We start from the raw sequence: 21,315 nt of genomic DNA, 5'->3' as shown, positions 1-21,315 counted from the left end.
TACAACTTGGGTAAGCTATTGAGTAATCTTTAAGTTGTCTAATGTTGGAAACATTAAAATGACAACTTACTCTAATAGGTCATTGAAAATGTATTTAAGATGTGTTTAAATTGGAAACCTAGGCTTGGGGGCCTTTGTACATGAAAAATAATATTAATTCTTTTAAAAAGCCTTTGTGAGAGTAAAAAAAAGAAGAAATTAATATATTTTAAAATTGAATATTTCCCTCTAGAAGGCTATGTAAGGAGGATGTGGGCTTATTTGTGAGGTTAGATTTGTGAATGATATTTTTATGTCGCTGGAATGACCTGAGTTTTTCCAAAGCTTCTTGAGGATGAAAACTTTCTTGGAATTGTTGTTTTTGGGGACAAAACCCCCTCTAGCTAGCCGAGTAGTTTTATAGAATGATCACCATTGTGCTTGAAATCAAAGTTTTAGTTTTGATGCGTGAATATGGAGGTTTTTTATGTGTTATGAGTTGTAGATTTTAGTGATTTCTATCAAGGAATTTGAAGTGTGTTTGAGGTGATTTGAGAGGTGACATGTAGGCTGTACCATTAATGAAAAATTCACTGTCTTGAAAAACTCACGAGTTTTTCTGCTCAGCAAGTAATTACAGCAAAATCTTACCGAAAAACTCCCAAGGTTTTTGGGAAAAACTTGTCAAGGTTTTGGCGACTTTTTCCAAAAACTCTGCAAGTCTTTGGCAAAAATTCTGTTGTGTAAAAAAGAGGGGCCCAAATTGTCAAAAAATCATTTAATTTTTTTTTTCTTTAAATCAATCCGATTCTCTTCATCAGAATATATACATGAAATATAACATTTAAGTATAAGAAAGGAATAAGACATTATACTTTTAAGTTATTTTTCTAGTGTATATTGGCAGGATGTTTGAGAGTGGTTTTAGATCCCTAGGAGTTGTAATGCAAATTTTAGGTTTTGAAGAACTTATAAATTTTTAGATAGTCAAAATTTAAGTAATCAACGAGCTTCTGGCACCATTCTCTAGCTTACTGGCAATCTAGATGATAACCTTTTCCTGATGTCAGATTGTTAGAACATAATGTTATTAGGGATCACATCCTTATAACATTTATATATAATGTTCTAATATAAGGTTATAAAACCTTATATATTATATGCTTTATAAGCATATCCCATTTGAAATAATTATAATCTAATAACTATTAGATTATTAATTATTTATGAGTGAGGGTTATTGAAAAGGTGTGACTAGTGAAGTCACCCTTCCTCCTATATTTAAGGAGGTTCTCTCTCATTTGAGAGGTGTGTGAATTTGGAGCTTTATGGTGAGTTGTATCACTATGCATATGAGATATTATTGGCCATGTGGAAGTATTGGAGGAGTATCCCCAGGTTCATGTCTATTTTATTATAGACTATATTTGTAAGTGTTTTAATTAAATGATGCTTTATGGGGTTTTTTACCCGAAAGGGTTTTCCCCATGTATAGCTTGTGTAATGTGTACATTTTGCATGTATGTTTCATATTTCATTTACTTCATAATCTTGTTTATAATGATTAGTATCCTTAGATCCTATTTTCTAACAATCTAGACCTATCTCTGTACCTCTCTCTCTGTCACCCTCAGAGCCTTGTGAGGGGTGTTACCCTCAACCTCGTTTTGGCGAGGTGGGGGAGCCACAACAGACTCCTAGGACTAGACCCTCTAGTTCTACCGCTCCCCTAGTTTTCACTTGAGTTGGGAATAGGAAGATGTAAAATGTTTTGATGTAGTATTTGCTTTTAGTTTTACATAAACAATTTGCTATTTTTATTTAGTTTCAGACTCAACCATTGACATTCCTGAAATATCCTATTGTCCGTGTGGTGGTTCTGATCTGATCATATCTCTATTGGAATGGTGAATTTTGGCACTTATTACAATAGCATTTGATGCTGCAATTACTCAGAAATTTACCAACGGTACATGCAACACATACACAATTCTGCAATCATTTTCAAACATGCCCTACAAGGGATTGCCCAATCTAGAAGTATCATATAAATTCATGCAACCTTCAACCTGCAACATGGCTCCATTATTGTGTCCAAACCCTAGCTAGAACTTCCACAAATCTGCTCAAAATTCTGCAAATAAGCTCAATGACAAACTCTGAATGAATCCACCTCACAAGTAGTGTTGGGTTTCTGTCCAACCTACAAATATCCAAGGGGTTTCGTCCTTAGAAATGGCTGTCACTGTCACACCAGCAACTAAGGAGAAATATTAAGTATCAAACAATCACATAATATCCCCTTGGAGAAGGACGAGGCTCGTTATAAATACTTTCCAAACCGTTGTTGAGCTTCCACTCTCAATGTGGGATTAAAAATCACTTTATTTTATTTACTCCTTATAAAGTCACTTTATGACTTTATTATCATTTCTATAAATAAAGTCACTTTACTTTTATAATTTTATTTTATAACATAAAGTAACTTTTCCCACCAAATAATAATATAATATCCCATAAAATAATATTCCACCTTTTATTTCTCCACCAATAGAAATTTATGACGTGATCAGCATATCATCCCTTATATCTCCTAATTAGCCTATTGGGATGATGTGAAATAGGCTAATCAACTCTCATGTGGTCACTGAGAAGGGGACATTACAATTCTACATGAGGATGCCATTTTCCACATAATTTGCGTTTAAATCAATTAACTATAACTAGACTCAGCTTTTTTCTTTTATGTACTCATTTATTGACTCATTGGATGCATATCCTCCTTGAAGTTTGCAAATGAAATGCATTTCTAATGATATTTGAGCAATCTTTTAAGTCGCTAAGTGTTTGCTGAGTTGTATTTTCAGGCCTTGCCGAGTCCGAGTTTTATAACTATGGGCTGTACCAATCACTTGAGGCAGGCCGTACCTCTCTTCATGCTGGTTGTACCATATGAGATATCTTCAATTTTTGTATTGAGACTCATTTCTCTGTCATTTTTTTATAATGATGATAATAGAAATGCAGATCGTATAGTTTAAGGTTGTAGATTTGATAAATGGCTACGTGTATCATTGACTAGATGTTCTTGGAGGTTGTGGGAAGCCTAGGCTGAAATGTTGAGGTTTTAGTGTGCTAATAACCTTGTTCAGGGTCACCGTATTCATATTTGCAGTTTTCAAGACTTCTTGAGTTGGACAAATTGCTGATTGAAGAGTTATGTTGCATATATTGGTGCTGTACCTGCCATAACAGCACCATTTCCAGATCTGTACTAGTGCATTATATTATATATTTTCTAACTTGCAGTGTTTTAGTCAAGGCAACAAGCATCTCTAATCCTTATTCACCTTCATTTAGGGCAGAAATTGGGCATCTCTAATTTGGGGACATTACAGAGTCTTGGTGAGGATATCTGCAGTTTGATCATGAGTTGGAATATACTGCAAATTTACTGATTTGACTTCAACCAGATTTTGGATGAAATGACAGTGAAGATCAGCATGCTTGGTTCGTTCATGGAAGACTGAATTCTTGGAGGGTTTGAGCGCCCCTTGATTGTCACAGTTTCGGGGTGAAGGACCTGGTTGAGACATCTGCATGTTTGAAAGAATCCTTCGAAGCCAAACTGCCTCACAAGCTGCTTTTACAGCTCCCCAATATTCTGCTTCGGTCAAGGAAAGAGCTACGACTTGCAACTTCTTTCTGGTCCAAGTAATGGCACATGTTCCTAGGCTAAAACCATACCCAAATGTAGTTTTTCTGTCATCAACAGAGCTTGCCCAATCTGAGTCTGTGTAACCAATGATTCTCGGATCTTTGTTTCTGCCATTTAGAATGCCAAAGTTAGAAGTGCCCTTGACATAGTGTAGGACACGCTTCGCTGCAACCCAATGTTCAGCTGTAGGGGCTGTCATGAAGCGAGAAATGTAGCTCATAGCATAACTGAGATCAGGTCTAGTGGCGATGAGATAGATGAGACTGCCTACTAGTTGCTTGAATGCAGATTCATTCTCAATAGGAGAGTCAGATTTGGCCAACAACTTCAGGCCTTTCTCCATAGGTGTAGATGCAGGTTTGCAGTCCCGCATTCAAAACTTGTCTAGCAGAGCCCTAACATACTTTGATTGAGAGATGAAGATGTTGTCACTATTCTCCCAAGCTTCAACACCTATGCAGTAATGCCGAAGCCCTAGGTCCATCATGTCAAATGACTGGCACAAATTGTGTTTGATTTCCTTAATCAAAAGTGTCGAACTGCTACTGATAATCAGATCATCCACATAGATAACAAGAAGGATGATATCACTGCTTGTGGTTTTGACATACAAATTTGAGTCTGAAGGACTCCTTTGGAAGCCTTGATCAGTGAGGTAGTTATCAATTTTCATGTACAAAGCACGATGAGCCTATTTTAGGCCATAGAGTGCTTTCACCAGTTTGCATACTTGGTGTTCTTTACTGACAACCTTGAATCCAAGAGCCTGTGTCATGTAGACTTCTTGCAACTCACCATTGAAGAAGGCACTCTTGACTTGATGGACCTTCCAGCCAAACTGAGCTGTCATGGCTATAACTAATCTGTTGGTGCTCATCTTCGTTGTTGGAGCAAAGGTCTCCTCGTAGTCAATGCCTTCACAGTGAGAGAAGGTTTTCGCTACTAGCCGAGCATGGTGCTTATTGTTGGTTGAAAATTTTGTAAACCTAGACGGATGTGCAAAATTGTGGTTTCAGCCACAGTGTGTGAGTATGATACTCCCCTAATTTAGCGAAGGCTCCCCCTATCTACTAACTAATTTAATCTAATATGGGGCAGGACAACAATCTTTCCTCTTTTTTTAGGGAAGACTATATTCTTTTCTCTTCACAGAAAAGTAATGACTGTTGTAAAGAAATAATAACAACTTTTAAAGCAAAACCGAGAGAGGAAATGAAGTTTCCTGAAAGCACAAAGACTTCCACTAGCTCCGCCGGGATGGAAAAACAATAACAAGCACAAAGTCTTGAATATGTGAAATCCTATACCCTTTTATAATGATAATTTAAGAACAAAGTACATCGTATAGTAGCGCAAAGTCAGCAAATATGATGCACTTTAAAAACTACTTTAGATGGGAATTACTACAAGCACAAAGTCTTGCAACACTTCTCAGCTTCAGATCACAAACTAAACTAGTTTCGCCTTCAATATCTGCAACACAAAGTTTGCAACTATATGCGGTGAAGCTCTTCTTAACAACCTTCTACAATCTTCAAGTAAGCACAAAGAACTTCCCGAATATGACGCAAGAACACAATGGGAACAAGGTAAGATTTCAACACAAAATCTGAAATCCCACACTCCTTTATATTACTCAAAAGAAAACAATTTACAACTATAAAGCTCAAATTTTTCTGGGAGGTTTCTTGAAGGGTCCCGATTCCACTTCTAAGTTCAGTTTTTCCAAAACAGTAAAAGAAACCCCTAAAATCTACGACTGAAGGCAGAAACCCTAAAATTAAGTCTTGGACTTCATCAAATTCACCCAATCAAAAAGCAGACTTGACCAATATGACCCTCAAACACTCGCAAACTTAGAGAGAGATTGATGAGGCTGCTACAAAAAGACCCAAAAACGCAAGCCAAAAGACTGGGAGGGCCTAAAAAGTAGGGGGTCCCCATTTGCAATGGGGCGATGTGTGAAAAGGTCACAACAGGTAGGTGATAGTTGGGAACTGTAGAAACAAGCAACTGTACTCATTTTCCTTCTTCCAGGCTACCTCAAAGACTCTTCTATTTTTGAGGGTCTTATCGAAGAGACACATAAAGTTTCCGAAGAACGCATCTTGCACTCTTCTATATTGAATCCTGCTGGGCCTAAGAGTCAGCTGATCATAATATTTCCATACAGGCACCAACGATCTGTCACCTTTGGTGGAAAGACCAGGAAATTGTCTGAGTGATGCTGCAATATACACCAAATATGAATTGATATAGAAGGGGAGGGTATTGAGAACTTGCGGCAGCTGCTCGCACAAGTTGTCACTGATGATTTCTGCCCAGAAAATGTGACATTGCCCCTTTCTCATGATCACAATATATTTTTACATCCAGATCTCAAACACGTTAGAGTGTTTCAAACCCATAATCCTGTTGAGAAGGGTGATCATATCGCCAATTTCTTCAATGAAGTCGCAGCGATAAAGCTTAGGCCATCTGGAAAAACAAGTTCTGGGAGTCTTCAGCCACTTAGCATTAATATGCCTGATTCAATCTGACCTTCTCTGATTATAGTGATCCAGGGCGCTTTTCATCGTGATGTCTGCATACACTGAAGCTACGGGAACTCTGAAAATTTTATCGATAGTCTCCGGATCCAACTTGATAATGACGTTCCCATCATCGTCTCTGATTGATCTAGTCTCCTTATCAAAGTGAGATGCGCATGCGAGCACAAATTCAAGCTCTAAGGCAGCCATTGGAAATGAAGACACCAAATGAATATGACTGTTCATGAGCAACTGCATCCCATGTGTAGGCGAACCCTCTGTTCTTTCTAAGAACTTGGAAATGCCAACATGTCCAATCTCTGTGTCTCGGATCTCATCAATGAGAGAGACTACCTGAGTAGGAGCAATCTGATTCTGATATTTGTTGTATTTGTATTTCATCTTTTTGTTTGGAGGTGATGCCGGTTCCCCTGACATCGAACAAGAATCTGCAACACTGTGATGAAAATCCAAAAGAGTAAGAACGTCTTCAGCACCAACTGGAGATTCCATAGTCTTCAAGTTTTGAAAACCAATGCTCACACCACGACTTGGGAAGGATTTTATCATTAAATAGCTTGGACTGACTCAAAGATGCTTTATAAATGAGCTTGGATAGCGATGTGAAGGAAAATCGGATCTCGTGGGGGGGATTGCAAGTGGGAAAAAAATTCACTTTTCGCACTTGTAATCGGGTCTCAAGAGATCGGACTGCAAGTGGAAATGTGAAGACATGGAATGATGAATATTTGTAATGGAGGGTTTGGGACTTGATTGCACATGGATGATGAATCAATGATATTTTGGAAAGCATCTCGTAGTGAAGGAGTATGACTGCAAGCAGTGTGAGCTTACCAAACGAAGGGGAAAAAATCATTTTGGGCATTTAACTCGTAGTCGGGTTTCTAACCCCCGATTACAAGCAAAAGGATACCCAATCTAATGAGAGTTTGGGAAGGAAAATCGCGAAAAGTTCACTTGTAGTCGGGTCTTAGAGACCTGATTGCAAGTGAAGTTTTTTTTTTTTTTACTTGCAACTCATAAAACTTGCAATGATGTGTGACAAACCTGAACTTGCAATGATATATGACAAACCTGATTCATAAAGCAATATTGAACTTGCAATCGGGTATAGAAAACCCGACTACATATGACAAGAGCTAATGAAAGGAACAAAGCACAAGGGAAATACTTGCAGTTGAGTTTAGAAAACCCGACTGCAAGTCATTCAAATGTGAAAGACTTGTGTTTAAAAACGAATGGCCTTGTTGCAGAGATGAATGCAAAGCATGGACGCATGCTTACAGGTGCAGGGGAAGAACACATAGATGCCATCGAATCAAACGAAAATACTCACAATGGAGGGTAAAACTTATATGCTAGGACGACTAGGAACTTTGACAATAAAATACATCATGGCGTGGAAGGAACCCCATCGCTTGTAGTTGGGTCTAGAAAACCCGATAACAAGTGATCAAAACATGCATTTGATAAAGAAATATACTGACACAAAGCATGAAAGAAATTAAAAGAAATGCTCATACCTGAAAGAGAAAGACGCTAAACCGAAAACCACGAAATCTAAAGGGAAGAAAAACAACTCTTGGAATGCAACTTCCCAAGAACTTATAGCCGATTTTAGAAGAAAGACTCCCTTTAGAAAACAATCTCATCACTCATAAATGCAAAACCGTTTCCCCAACAAAACGGATTCCATCATAGAGTGGAAAGAACAAAAGAACCCCTTCAAACTCTTGTAATCGGGTTTTGAAAGAGCCAATACAAGTAGATGAAAACTCTTCCTTTCAAAATAAAAAAAAGGAACTTGAAGTCGGGTTTAAAGAGACTTGATACAAGTGCATCACTTTTGCTTATGACTCTAAGAAGTGACTTAACTTGTAGTCGGGTTTTGAAAGAGACGATACATGTTAAGCATTTTTTACAAAACCTGTTAAAAAGAAAATAGAATCGGGTTTCCAGAAAGCAAATGCAAGTGATTATTCACTTGTACATGAAAAGGGAGGCAACACTTGTAATCGGGTTTCTAAGCCCCGATTACAAGTGACACAAAGAATCTAAAACATACTATTGAGAAATCGGGTTTGAAGAGACTGACTACAAGTTAAGTCATTACAACTTGTTGCATAAAGGGAAAGACCCCCAACTTGCGCTCCCAACCTCCAAACCCGAATTTGCACTAAGGATGCAAAAATGAAAACTTAAAACAATTAAAAACTACTAAAGAAAACCAAAGAAAAAGCACACACTCAACAAAGGTAAAATTTGAGACAAATTTCAACCTTGGAAAGCGTGCATAGGAAGTCTAAAGTATGAATTTTAATCAAAAAATTGAAGAGGGTTGCTCACGTTTTTGGTTTACAAAAATAAGGACAACAAACGATATAAAGGCTGATATTCTGTGAACCAATCATGTTGATGAGTGAAGTGTCGAGAAGCACCTGAATCAATATACCAGGCAAAAGACTTCACATGATTTGCAGGTCTTTATGCCATGAAGGCGTAAAAGGTAGATTCGTTCTGCTTAGTGTACTGTGCAACATTTGCCTTTGGTTGAGAACCTCCTTGCTTGGATTGAGCAGCCAAGTGTTTATGACATTCTAGCTTCATGTGACTGTACTTGTGAGAATAGTTGCACTGAACTTTCTTCTTCTTCGAGCCTTCTGATGATAGAGCAGAGCTCTTCTGCTGAGAAGATTGAGATTTACCTTTATCCTTGTTAAAGGATTTGGCTAGAAAAGCTTGTTCTGTGGAGGACGAATTGACATGTTGCCGAACTGCTGTTTCCATTGATCTTGCTGTAGAAAATTGTACTCTTCCGCCATCTTCCGCTCGATTGCTTCCAATTGATCATGGATGTACTTGATTTTGGTGAGATGCTCCTGAAGAGATTTCCGTTCATCCATGATGATAGAGAAAAGCATGTTCTTGAGAAAGAATGCTCTGTTTTTATTGGAAGTCTCATGCAATGCCTTTAGATGCTCCCAAATCTCGACAACTGTCTTGCTAGACAAAACCTGCGGTAGCTGATCATCGGTAATCGATAGTTTGATGAGCATGATTGCCTCACGATTCTGCTTATCAAATTTAACTTGATCGGGACAGGCTGCCAGATGACATGTGGATTTACCTAGAGGCATCTGATCAAGGCAACAATATTTGAAGATTGTGAACATCCATTGCTTCCAGGTTTTATAATTCATGCCATTAAACTTTTGACTGCCTTCAAGCATGATATTTGTTAGTAACGCTATTCAACACGCTTCCCGAGGCATTATAAATGAGGGACATGCAACAAATATTTGCACGAAACTCGATACAAATTCTAATGCACAAATCCCAAGGCGTTGAAAATAGAACAAATATTCCTCGTGACAAAGATCAAATTGCAGAAAATATAACTAGGGCGTAAGAAACCCTAGTAGGTATGTAGTAATATTGACAAACTTTTCCAGCAAACCTAGCTGGCTCAGGAATTTGTAGACCCTAGCAAAAACCAAGGTTTTTGAAAACCTAGGTCACATAAAAAGATGCCACGATTTTGAGAAAAATCGTTTGAAAAAACCTTTTCACGATGTGAGCACAAGAATGTAGACGACAAAGAAAAAATGTGACTTCCGTTGAAAATGCCAGAGCCTGTGTCTTTAAAGAAAGACGTGTGTAGATTGAAGAAGTTCGTGTGCTCGTTGAAGGGCACAAAAATGATATGCTCCAAGAAAAAAACCGAGGCACTTAGATAGGGAAATCCCGACGTGAGAGAAGGTAGGGCCGCAAAAATAATCGTGCACAAAAAAAAAAGACTTGCAGAGATGTTGCAATTTGCAAAGAAGTCTCAAGACAGAGTTGTCACAGGAATAGGCCACGGGAAGAAGAAAGCAGTTCACGAAAGACCCAAAAATGAAATTGCGACATGAAAATAAATGCCCCCGGATTTGCAAAAAATTGCACGAACTTCCTTGTCAAATTGTCAGAACAAAAGCCCTTTGCAGGTTTTGAATAGAGACGACCCTTCAGAAAAACGATAAAAAGGTTGACTTACTGAAAAAACTTTTCAAAAAATTTCTTCTGAATTTTTAAATTTTATTTTTTGATGAATTTTTATGTCTTCCTGTTTTGATACCATGATAATATGGTAATTGCATAAATTATTGAAAAAAATGAATGTACATATATAAGCAATTACAAAGATGATGTTTCCTAATGAAACAATTGTTCACAGAGTGCAAAATTAGAAACAATCTAATTAAGCTAATGCTAGACCTAAACTACATTATTGACCATTAAATAATAATAGAATAATATTATTCTAACAGATGCTATTCATGAAGGAAAGGAAAAACTCAGTCCCTCAGTTCGCCCTTATACCACCTGATACAATGAGGGCATCCACCTTCAGTTAGTGAAAAAGCACTCAAAATCCATGACTGAGCTAGATTATTTCATGCCATGCCAAACTAGTACTTCAGATATGTATTAAATCGTCTAGTGAACAATTGATAAATGACAAAATATTGTCTTTTACAAATACTTCATGAATTTCAGTGACTCTAGATGATTAAATTCAACGAAAACCTCTTTAACACAATTGCGAACCTTGACTTGATATGCCTTGAAAGGTGCACCATGAATGAGAGTTTTCGTCCTTTCATTGACCTTTAATGCCTTGCCAATCCTTGTGTAGATCTGCTTTGGTGAAGCATGAGGGTTTCCACCCTCCACTCGAAGAAACCTTTGAGTTTTTCCTCTTGGAGACAAAATTTTAGCCACAAACACAAATGTTTAAATCTTCACAGAGAAAACAACGAGCATTTGAATATTCTATATATCACAAATGATCCCTCAACCACCTTTTTATAACCACGACGTGAACTTTTTGGCAAGTGCATTATAAACAAGGTTAAGCATCCAACATTTGAAACTTTTGAGTCTCTTTCCAATGAGCTATCATACTGAGGTGCCTGATAAAATATTTAAAGTAGTATGGTAACATGAGTAAAAGTAATTAAATATAGCTCAAAATTACAATTAGCTGTGAAAATGGTCGAAAAGTGTCAGAATCGAAAATTGACTGCACGAGTGATGCTGATGATGAAAGATGATTATCGGACCTAACCAAGTGTACAAAAAGTGCCTAGTAAGCCCTCTAGGACATTTGAATTCACTAGTAACATCAAATTACCACTCAAATACAGCCAACTCACACCTTGAAGGATAGAACCAATTGCAAAGTAGGAGAAACTGAAAATGGGGACATTACAATCCTCCCTTTCCAAAGATTGCTTGTCCTCAATCAGTGCTTCACCGTAGGAGTAACCCTATGCTCACAATGGTCAAAGTTGGGTGTTTGTTTCATTTTGTGTCGTTTCACGTTAAGAAGGCTATTTTGGGCCATTATTGCTCATTTGGACCCATTTGTGAAAGTTTGGAATCAATTTGTTCAAAATTGTAAAAGTTGTCACATATTGTCAAAGTTGTCTTGACAACTTTTTGCATTTTCTTGTCAACTTTTCAAAAAAGTTGTTAGGTGGTACTTGGGGTCGGTTTGAAGGTTGAAAACTGATTGTATGGGCATAAATAGGCCTACATTGTACGTCCCAAGGGTTGAATGTTTTGTTTTTGAGGTTTGAGCAATAAAAACATACAATTTTCTGCACTTTTCCACGTTTTTTTCTGCTCTCTTGCATGGTACGGATCTGTACGGCCTGATACGGTCCTGAGGTTGATTGGGATTGATAGAGGGATGAATCACCTTTCATTTGCAATTGGTTTGGTGGTTTTTTATTGAGTTTGGAGAAAATTATGGTCATTTTACCATAGGCAGCCCGGTAAGACTGTTTTTTCTGAATGTTGTGGGCTGTTGCAACAAATGGTACGGACTGTATGGTGTATTAAATTATCTGAGACCAATTGGGAATGGAAGTGATATGAATTTACTTTCTTTCGGTTTTGGTTTCATTCATTCTCATCAAGTACTTTAAAAGTTATTGTCTTTTCTTTCAAAACTGGTAAGAACCCTATCTAGGGTAACCAGTGAGTTTAAAAATGATGTAATTTGGTCCTCCATCGCTGCATAACCACAAAAAGGGGTGGAGAGGCTTGTGTTAATGTACTTAATCATATTCCAAATTTGCAGGGCCTGAGATTGGAGTTTGCACGTGCAACAATATGACTGTTGGTCGGATATCCTCATGTATCAGACTGTCAAAGAACAGTGAGGGGCAGAATCAAAACAAAGTGTACATCATTTGAGTTTTGAGAAGGAAGGAGGGTAAAGGGAGATGTGCAGCGGTCGTACAAACCCAAAATAAGTGATTTGATCACTTTTGAAGGTGTTATTCAAGTTATGATTATGACTGTCCTAAGAGGACTGTTATGATACTCATTGTAACATAGGCAGTCACAAAACAAGTTAGAGTTGTTATATGGGTCTCAGTAGTGAAAATTCAATGAAGGCACCGTTGAGAGGTTGTGAGAAGGCACCCAAGTCAGATTTGAAAGTTTGAAACTCTCTATAATTTTGTTTGGTCAAAGTCCATTAAATTTGTCTTGCTTAGTTGAACAAAACAAGAGTTGGAAGTCTCATGAGTTTGCTGCACTATTGAAAGTTATTACAAAGAAGTTGTTCATGATCTTATCAGCCTATTGTGGGTCTGCCCATGCCATTTGCACTGCCCAAAGTATGTTGGTTTAAAGCCTCTAAAAGAGATCAATACTAGAGTCTAGAAATGTGCACCTAGGCTCTCCAAATGAAGTTGGTATAGAAAAACCTTATCATTTCGTTTGTTTTAATTTCCTATATGGTGCCTCCTCTGCATCAATGCCAACTAAACCCCAAAATCACCAAACTGATTGAAACTGAAACCAAATATGATCCTAGGGTCCCGAGTCAACCAAGGAGGTCTATAGTTACATCCACTCAAAGCACTATCTTGCTGGACATTGGTACAAGAGACTTCTTGTAATTTAGCTGTAAAAAGATCATTCAAATACTGCGAAAACTTGGTCACATCCTCAAAAAATTGTTCTTCAAAGAAACGAGTCCAAAGCACCATAGGAGTTGGCTCAAAATGGTTAATGTTTTTGTACTAACAAACCCAAAACTGCCCAAAAAAAATTGAGTGAAGCCGAACCTCGAATCCAAACCCAAGCCCGAACCAGGAATCGGTAACTCAGCTTTTACTGATTGGTCCTTTGAGCTTACACTGTACATACAATTGCAAAGTTTAGTTTGTTTTCTTATTTATTTCTCCGTTAGTTATCTTGTATGCCATATTCCTTTGTTCACTATTCTTCAGTAGGATAAAGTTTGAATGTTTGGATTCCTTTATTATCTTTGACCATTGTAAATATGCATCCAATGGTTTTCTATTTTGGGTCACTTTTAACAATGTGGGTTTTAGTGAATTGCAATATGAGTTAATAAATCTAGTATAGACTTCTGATATCTAGTTAGGTCTTTATTTGTTGATCTCGTTTTTGTTTTAATGTAAATATAAATGTGCAGGCTGTGTATTATATTGAAAGGGGTGATTCAGTTTTTGTGGCTGCTCATACATCAGCTGGAAAAACGGTTGTTGCAGAATATGCCTTTGCATTGGCTGCCAAAGTATGGCTCTTTTGAAGCTCCTATAATTGTTTAATTGTTTCAATTTTTATGGTGATTTTGTAAGGCCATCAAATTATCGTTTGAAATGAAAATTACAGTCTTTTCTGGTTTTTTGTAAGTTTTTGATCATTGAGTTTTGAGATGTACACATATTAATTGCCTAATTATGGGGCATGACAAAATACTTGCAGAATATACCAGAAAATAAAAGAAACAAACTCAATTAAAAATTCAAAGAACCTGTCAAAAGAAATAAAAAATTACAAAACTATTGGCGCCCATATAAAACTTTCTTTACAGTCGAGTTTGTCATGTTGAATCAGATAATTCTGGTCATGTTATCAATGTTAATTGTGGTCTTTCGCAGTCAGATGCAAAATTTTGTTCAATCTTGGTATTTTTTTCTAACAACTTTTGTAGGGTAAAGAGAATTATTTCAACTTTCAAGCTAGATAAGGGGTAAATGGTGGAGATGTTCAAGGAAAGAACAAGGAGGAGCAAATGACAAGGTAACAAGGCAGAATAAGGACAGTATCATGAGATTTTAGCTTATGGAAGGCGTCAAATTGCAAAGGAAAGCATGCTTAATAAATAAGGGACTGAATGCCAAGGATATGGCACATAAGTATATATTGGCATCACAGCAAGGCTGCCTAAAATGTTGGAAAGAGTTGATATTATTCTGCCCAAGGTATGATAAGAAATTTAATGTGGGCGAGCTACACAGTTTGGGTGGCAATAGCACACTACAAAGAAAAGGGCCCAATGGTGGCAAACTCAATGGGAAACCGTGCCTAGAAAAGATGAGACCCTTGATGCTAAATCAGAGTGGTTTAATCATGAAAAAATCATGCCTGGTATTAAAAAGATGGCAAGGAGTAATAAATCTGCCTAAAGAAATGAGTTAAGTAAGATAATTATAGTGCACTTCCCAGCGGCTAGGCCACAAGAAAAAGCATCTAAGTTGGTGGGAGAGTTAGTGGTATGTGCTACATCAAAAAGACATAAAATGATAAAAGATATCCAATTTTAGCACTGAAATAAGGTCGCTCACCAATCTTTGGTTTACCAAAGAGGGTATGGTCATTCTGAAACTACACCGGCCGTTAAGGGTAATAAACAAGCAAAAAAGTGCAGAATTTAGGTGGCATAACCATTTTGAAATTGTACCATAGGAGGGGCAAATGACTGTTAATCACGCCTGGGAAATGAAGGTGTAAAGAAGCGTGAAGTTGACAAGATTTTAGGGTGGCACTGCCATCTCATTTCTCTGCCATAATATCACCAAAGTCGTAACTCCAAAACTTAAAGGTGCCTAATTTGAAGGGCAGTTTATAACATCAAAAAGTGTTACATTTTTTCCTTGGCAATAGTAACAAGTTTTTTGTGCCATTTGTCTGCAAACTCAAGTCATTTAAGTGGATTCACTACGTGGAAACTCATTTAAAAGAAAAGTCAATGATAGTTTTTTTTTGTGTGGCACTGTCACCTGAATGCTTAACCCTTTATGCGTAAGTCAGGAACATCAAGTTTCCAATACCAAGTTAGAGGTTTTAAAGCAAAAGGTAGCAAATTATAGCCATTTCTTGTCATAGCCAGCCTCTATTAACTAGAAAGCAGATTTATAGCAAGAATGAGCCTAGGTTTCACTATTTGAGTATATCAACTAATGTAGTCTAGTTCCAAGTCTTATCAGACAGTTGGAATTAATAGCTCAAAGAGTTTATCAGCATGCAAATGATTCACAGGAAATTGATGCATTCATTTATTAATTTGCAGTAACAGGAGTACAATGAATACTATCAATTCAGTCTCTTCAAATTACAATGGTCTTTAGAACCTTTGTTTCACCTCTAGCCAGCCTCAAATGTCTCCTTAATGAATTGTCCAGCGCTCTTTGTATCTCTCCCAAATTCCCTTTTATATCCTCCTCTCTAGAAAACCCACAAAGGGTGTTTGAATCGCTATTTATACGACAGTTGGAGAAGTTGAATTGTCACAACTGATTCATACTCACAAAATTAATTTAGCTTTGCAAGAATGTGTTTTGTCTTTGCTGCACATGGAATTTTGACCACCGAACACTATTTGAATATCTGCAAACTCTTTTTGCAAAATATTGAGTTTGTGAAATTGTGATTTCATTGAAAATGACTTTCAGCAAACTCACTCTTCCATGAACCACTTTTTATTGCACATCCTCAACAACTTCTTTTCTTCTTTTTCTTCTCTGTCTTTTGATGAACCAAAGAGTTCCTGAATCAAGTTTTTGTCTTTGTCATTGTCCTTTGATTGAGAGGTTGGAGTGCACAAGATTGCTAAGCACACCAAAGATAGGTGAGTGCACAACATATATCAACCCATCATGAGTGCATTCCAAGGGGAGGTTTGCAGTAAAAGTAGAGTGCATCTAGGAGGTTGATGTGCACAAAAGACCTAGGAATGCATTTAGGAGGTGAGGTTGTAGAAATGTGCACACACCACAAGGAGGTAGCACTGCACTTAGCCAAATATTTTCCTCATACATCCCATACCTAGGGCACATGCTAGGGTTTATTTTATGCAAAAATTACATGTTGAAGCACCCCTTGAACCAACACTTAGACAATTTTCGAATGACAAGATGAGGTAGGGCATGACATTAGTGCACAACTTATCCCTCTTAACCTTGCACAAATTTATACATGAAATGAGGGTGTTGATCCTCAGTATTTTCACAATTGTTTTCTCACCTAGGTCCTACACAAATATAAGCTTGTAATACATGACCTTGAGGTGATGTGCTTGCAGTTGCTGATAGAACTACAAGCAAACTTACTACTTCTTCACTTGAAACCCACTCCTCACAACACCTCTCCCTCTAACAACTTTTGATAACTTAGCACCCTTGACATCCTTTGCAACATTGGCAATATCAACAACTCACCTCAATCTTGAACTGACAAAAGTAAGCTCCTCTCAAGAGCAAAAGGTTAACAGCTAGGATTATTGCCAAGCTAAAGACGACTGAGTAAAACACCTAAGCAAGGAATCAGAAAATTGGGGTCCCCATTTGCAATGGGGCAATGTATGATAACATCACAATAGGTGAAAGCAATAACAAGTATGTGGAGCACAATGCTCTAAGATCTTGATAAATTTGACATCATGGATATGCGGTCCATCCTTGATTATAAACATTTCGAAATATACTTCATAGAATTAACAAGAATAACAGAAGAAGTGTGTTAGGGGTAAATAACGTATGTTAGTAAGAATAATATTTATAAGTGTGTTTATGTTGTGTTTATGATTATGTTTTGTCACCGAGAGGTTCCCGTCGGGTAGTTGGGAGTTGGTGACGGTAGGCAACTTGGCCAACTGTCGGGTCTATATATTGTTTAGATGGATCCTCGACAGGGGAGATTATGTATGGATATATTTTGGATAAATCAATAAAGATATAACTCTTCTGGTCTAGTTGTTTATCATTATTACTTATGCTGTGACATATGAATGTACAGGTATATGAATAAATGGTACGTGTGGAAAACACTGTGTTATCTGTGAGTTTTACCAATCATACATTAAGGACTCAACATTTTGGCGTCGTTGCCAGAACGAACCTGGAGACAACTATGGCGGTAGGCGAAAGGAATTAATGGGCCGGCCATTCAACCAACAATTAATTGTCGTGGACAGCGACACACACGAAGAGAGTACCGTGGAAGAGGCACGAGAGGATCAGTTGATGATTGACTTGGTAGAGTTGTGGGACGTGTCGGTCACGCAGTACGTGCAGAGAGAGGTTCGGGAGAGAGTCGTCTCGGAAGGCACGGTACGTGGTGAACTCACCGTTAGCACTCGCGTCTTTGACCTGCTCGGAAGTATTCCAAAGTTACTCGCCAAAAATTTGATTACACTTCAAGACCGAAGCTAGGAAACTACATGAGAACTCCGTCGGCAACAAGTACTCCGAAGGTACGAGCAGCGGAGCCATAGGGAGGAAGAGGAGAGGGAGGCTAGTCGACGCCGTACCTCTGGCACTTGATGCCCCTACGGCCAAACGAGGACAAACGTACCACTACCACCGAAGGTGTAGATGAGGGAGCCGTACGGAGATCTCTCCGCGTACAAGAACAGGCCGAAAGGAGACGGTGGCTAAGGGAGGTTGCTGACTCGAAGAGCTTGGAGAGACACAGTAGGAGTCAGAGTGTGAGTCGGAGTTGTAATCGGGAGAGACATGCCGTGTATGTGGAAGGAGTTGGCCGAGGTCGCCAGGAACCTGCCACTTCTAGACGTAGTGGAGGAAGATCTCGTCGACCAGGCCCCACACTCGACGTCAAGCGAAGAGGACACTCGACGTCAAGCGAAGAGGACTCCGGAGCCGAGTCACAGAGCAACCCGTCGGAATATTCTGAACAAGGAGAGGCGGTGGTACGGGACCTGCATGAAGAGATTGCCACTGTTTTTGAAGCAACATTATTTGGCATTAGGAACTTATCCTTGTCAGAGGGCATCAAAGTAGGAGGGTCAGATCCAGAAACCCCGAGAAGGAGGGACTATCGGAGCGAGGGTGACAAAAGCCCTGTGGCAAGAGTGTACGATACCTCCCGGACACATAGTACCTTTCCGACATACAGTCACTTCCAAGCGCTATACATAAAACCCTCCAGACAAGAACAATGGCACACACCCCGGAAAAACAAAAGCTTCCAAAATTCATGGGTGACGGGGCGAAGGATCTCGTATGGCATTGTAAGACATGCGTAACCATTTGTGAAGCAAATGGCCAGGATAACCAAGACTACTGGTTGAAAGCATTTCCAGCCACTCTGCGGGGAATAGCGATTGATTTGTATACAGACCTGGATGCCCAGTACAAAACATCCTGGAATAGTTTGAAGAAAGCTTTCTAGGAGGAGTTCAAACTAATAAGAGATGATAATGAAATTGTGGCGGAGATTTACAACACCAAGCAAGGAAAAAGCGAATGCGTGCGCGCATATAATAGAAGGCTAAGGGAACTGCTTAACAAAATGGAGAACCAATCGGCTGATGGCCTCAAGGAGCGGTGGTTTGTTGAAGGATTGGTACCATCACTCAGACGGAAGATGAAAGTGGTTCCTCCGCCCTCGTATGATGAAGCATACAATTGCGTGATGGATATTGAAAGTGAAAACAAGACATCCTGGGGGAAGCGACGGGTGAGCGATGGTGACAGTACGGATGAAGATAGTGATGGGGAGTCCAAAACCGTGCAAGCACTTCGGAAGGATATGGTGAGGATGATGAAAGAATTAAAGGGTGACAAGGAAAGCGGCAGGGAAGGAAAAGAACTATGGTGCACTGACTGCAAGACGGAGGGACACACTAAGGGAAGTTGTCCTCGCAAAGTTTTCTATGACATCTGCCAAGTAATGGGACATTCCATTAAGGAATGCCCGTACAACTTGAAAGCATGGAGCACACAAGTGCTCTACGCCCAACCCGACCAAGCCACACCACCAGACACACCTTCGAAGCCAACAACAAACTCTGACGCCTCTCCTGGAGGGTACAGAAACAATCGGTGGGGTAACAATAGATCCAACAATAACACGCCAAGGAGTGGAATTCAATAAGACGCGAAGGGATGATCCATGATTCAATGCAGAAAGTGCAACGAATGGGGTCACTTTGCGAGGGAATGTCAAAACTGGGGCGACGCAGGAAGTCTGTTGTGCAAATGGTGTGGTCCAGGAAATTATGAGGACATAGATTGTGCAAAGCAAAAAGGGGTGAATATGCTGGAGGTGGAAGGACCGAGGGAAGGCGTATTGGCAATCACACGATTGCAAAACAAAAAAGCCATGTACCTTGACCCTCGCACGGAGAAGGAAAGACTCCAGGAAGCTAGGGCGGATATTGAGCGTGCAATGGCAGAAGAGCGGAGGGTCTCGCACCTAGCTGCGAGTACACCACTCCGGTTAGGACTAGAGAAAACTATCATTAAGCAAATGTTATAGACCACAATACCCATACGGGTATCCGACCTTCTGCAGACCATGCCACAGTTGAGGATGGCTCTGACAAATGTAACTGGGGACACTACCCTCGGCCAGGAACACCAAACGATGATGGAACCATGTAGTACGGACCCGATGAAGGGACTTGGTACGGACGCCATGAACCCTATGCTACTCACGGTAAGCGTTGGACGAAAACCGACAGTAGTAGTGATGGATATAATGGGACAAAAGCTCACGAACACCATTGTGGATGGTGGGTCCAGAGTCAACGTACTACGGGAGGAAACTTGGCGAAGCCTCAAAAAGCCTACACTCTAGCCACCAACCTTCCACCTGGTCGGTGCAGATCAACGCGGTATCAAACCCCTCGGTACCCTCATTGCACAAAAGGTGGAAATCGGGTTGCAACAATTCCTTCTGGATTTTGTAGTCATCCCACTAGAAAGAAAAGCGTACAACGCCCTCCTAGGAAGGGGATGGTTGATCATGGCCAGAGCTAATCATAATTGGAAAAAGAATACGCTCTCAATCGAGAGTGACGGTGATAAGTATGTAATCGATCTAAGGAACCAGTTCGTCAGTGAAGAGCTCTTGTCATCCGACTCTGACACAAAAGATTCAAATAGATGGGAGTGGGGTTCTGAAGGAGACAGAGGAGGGAAAGAGCTCGACGAGGAAGGAGTATTGGAACTGGGCAGATGTTCTGAAGATGGAACTAGTTCACTGGCCGGACTCTTTCATTGGCAGATGGAGGACTATGAGGTCTTCCACCCGGAGTGTCACATGCTGCAAATATGTGAGATAGGAGAATCAAGTGGCAGGATGGAAGAACAATCCTTTCCCTCGGAGTACGGTAGGTAGCAGGAGGGAATGGCGTGGATGGACGACATGCCAGCCCACTAGTTTGAACAAGATAAACCCATCAAGTACAAGGAAAGAGGTGTTGAGAAGGTTAATCTTGGCAATGAGGAAGAACCACAGATGATACTTGTAGGGGATGATTGGAACCCCGTGCTGAAGGCAACAACCTTCAAAATATTCCTCGAATATAAGGACGTCTTTGCCTGGACTTGCAAGGACTTGAAGGGGGTACCACCGGAGCTATGCGTACATCGCATAACCCTCATACCAGGAGGCCAACCGGTACGAAGGAGGCCGTACAGGATGAATAGAAACTACACAGTCAATGTAAATGAGAGCAATAAAATGCTAGAAGCAGGGATCATATTCAAAGGAGAAACTAGTGATTGGGTTTCCCAATAGTTATCTCTCTCAAGAAGGAAGCTAATCAGATAAGGATATGCGTAGACTTCAGGTACCTGAATGCAGTAACCATCAAGGATCCATTTCCGATCTCAATCACTGACAACATCCTAGAGGAAGTCGTCGGGCATGAGATATACACATTCCTAGATGGATTCTCCGAGTACAACCAGATAAGTATCGCGAAGGAAGACAAGTTGAAGACCACAT

At 39.5% G+C, this 21,315-nt stretch overlaps 1 protein-coding gene across 2 annotated transcripts in view; it reads left to right on the top strand.

Annotated features, from left to right (window-relative positions):
- The window catches only part of LOC131061434 (DExH-box ATP-dependent RNA helicase DExH11), a 334,783-nt gene that overhangs the window by 60,841 nt on the left and 252,627 nt on the right, over window positions 1-21,315 (top strand). For both annotated transcript variants that reach the window (XM_057995124.2, XM_057995123.2), the window contains exon 8: window positions 13,751-13,852. In XM_057995124.2, coding sequence (XP_057851107.1) covers window positions 13,751-13,852 — 102 coding nt within the window. The remainder of the gene's footprint in view (window positions 1-13,750; window positions 13,853-21,315) is intronic.

Source organism: Cryptomeria japonica, chromosome 8 (genome assembly GCF_030272615.1).
Source record: "Cryptomeria japonica chromosome 8, Sugi_1.0, whole genome shotgun sequence".
NCBI classification, from domain to species: domain Eukaryota; kingdom Viridiplantae; phylum Streptophyta; class Pinopsida; order Cupressales; family Cupressaceae; genus Cryptomeria; species Cryptomeria japonica.
The sequence above is the reverse complement of the archived record's forward strand: the minus strand, read 5'-3'. Positions and strand labels throughout refer to the sequence as shown.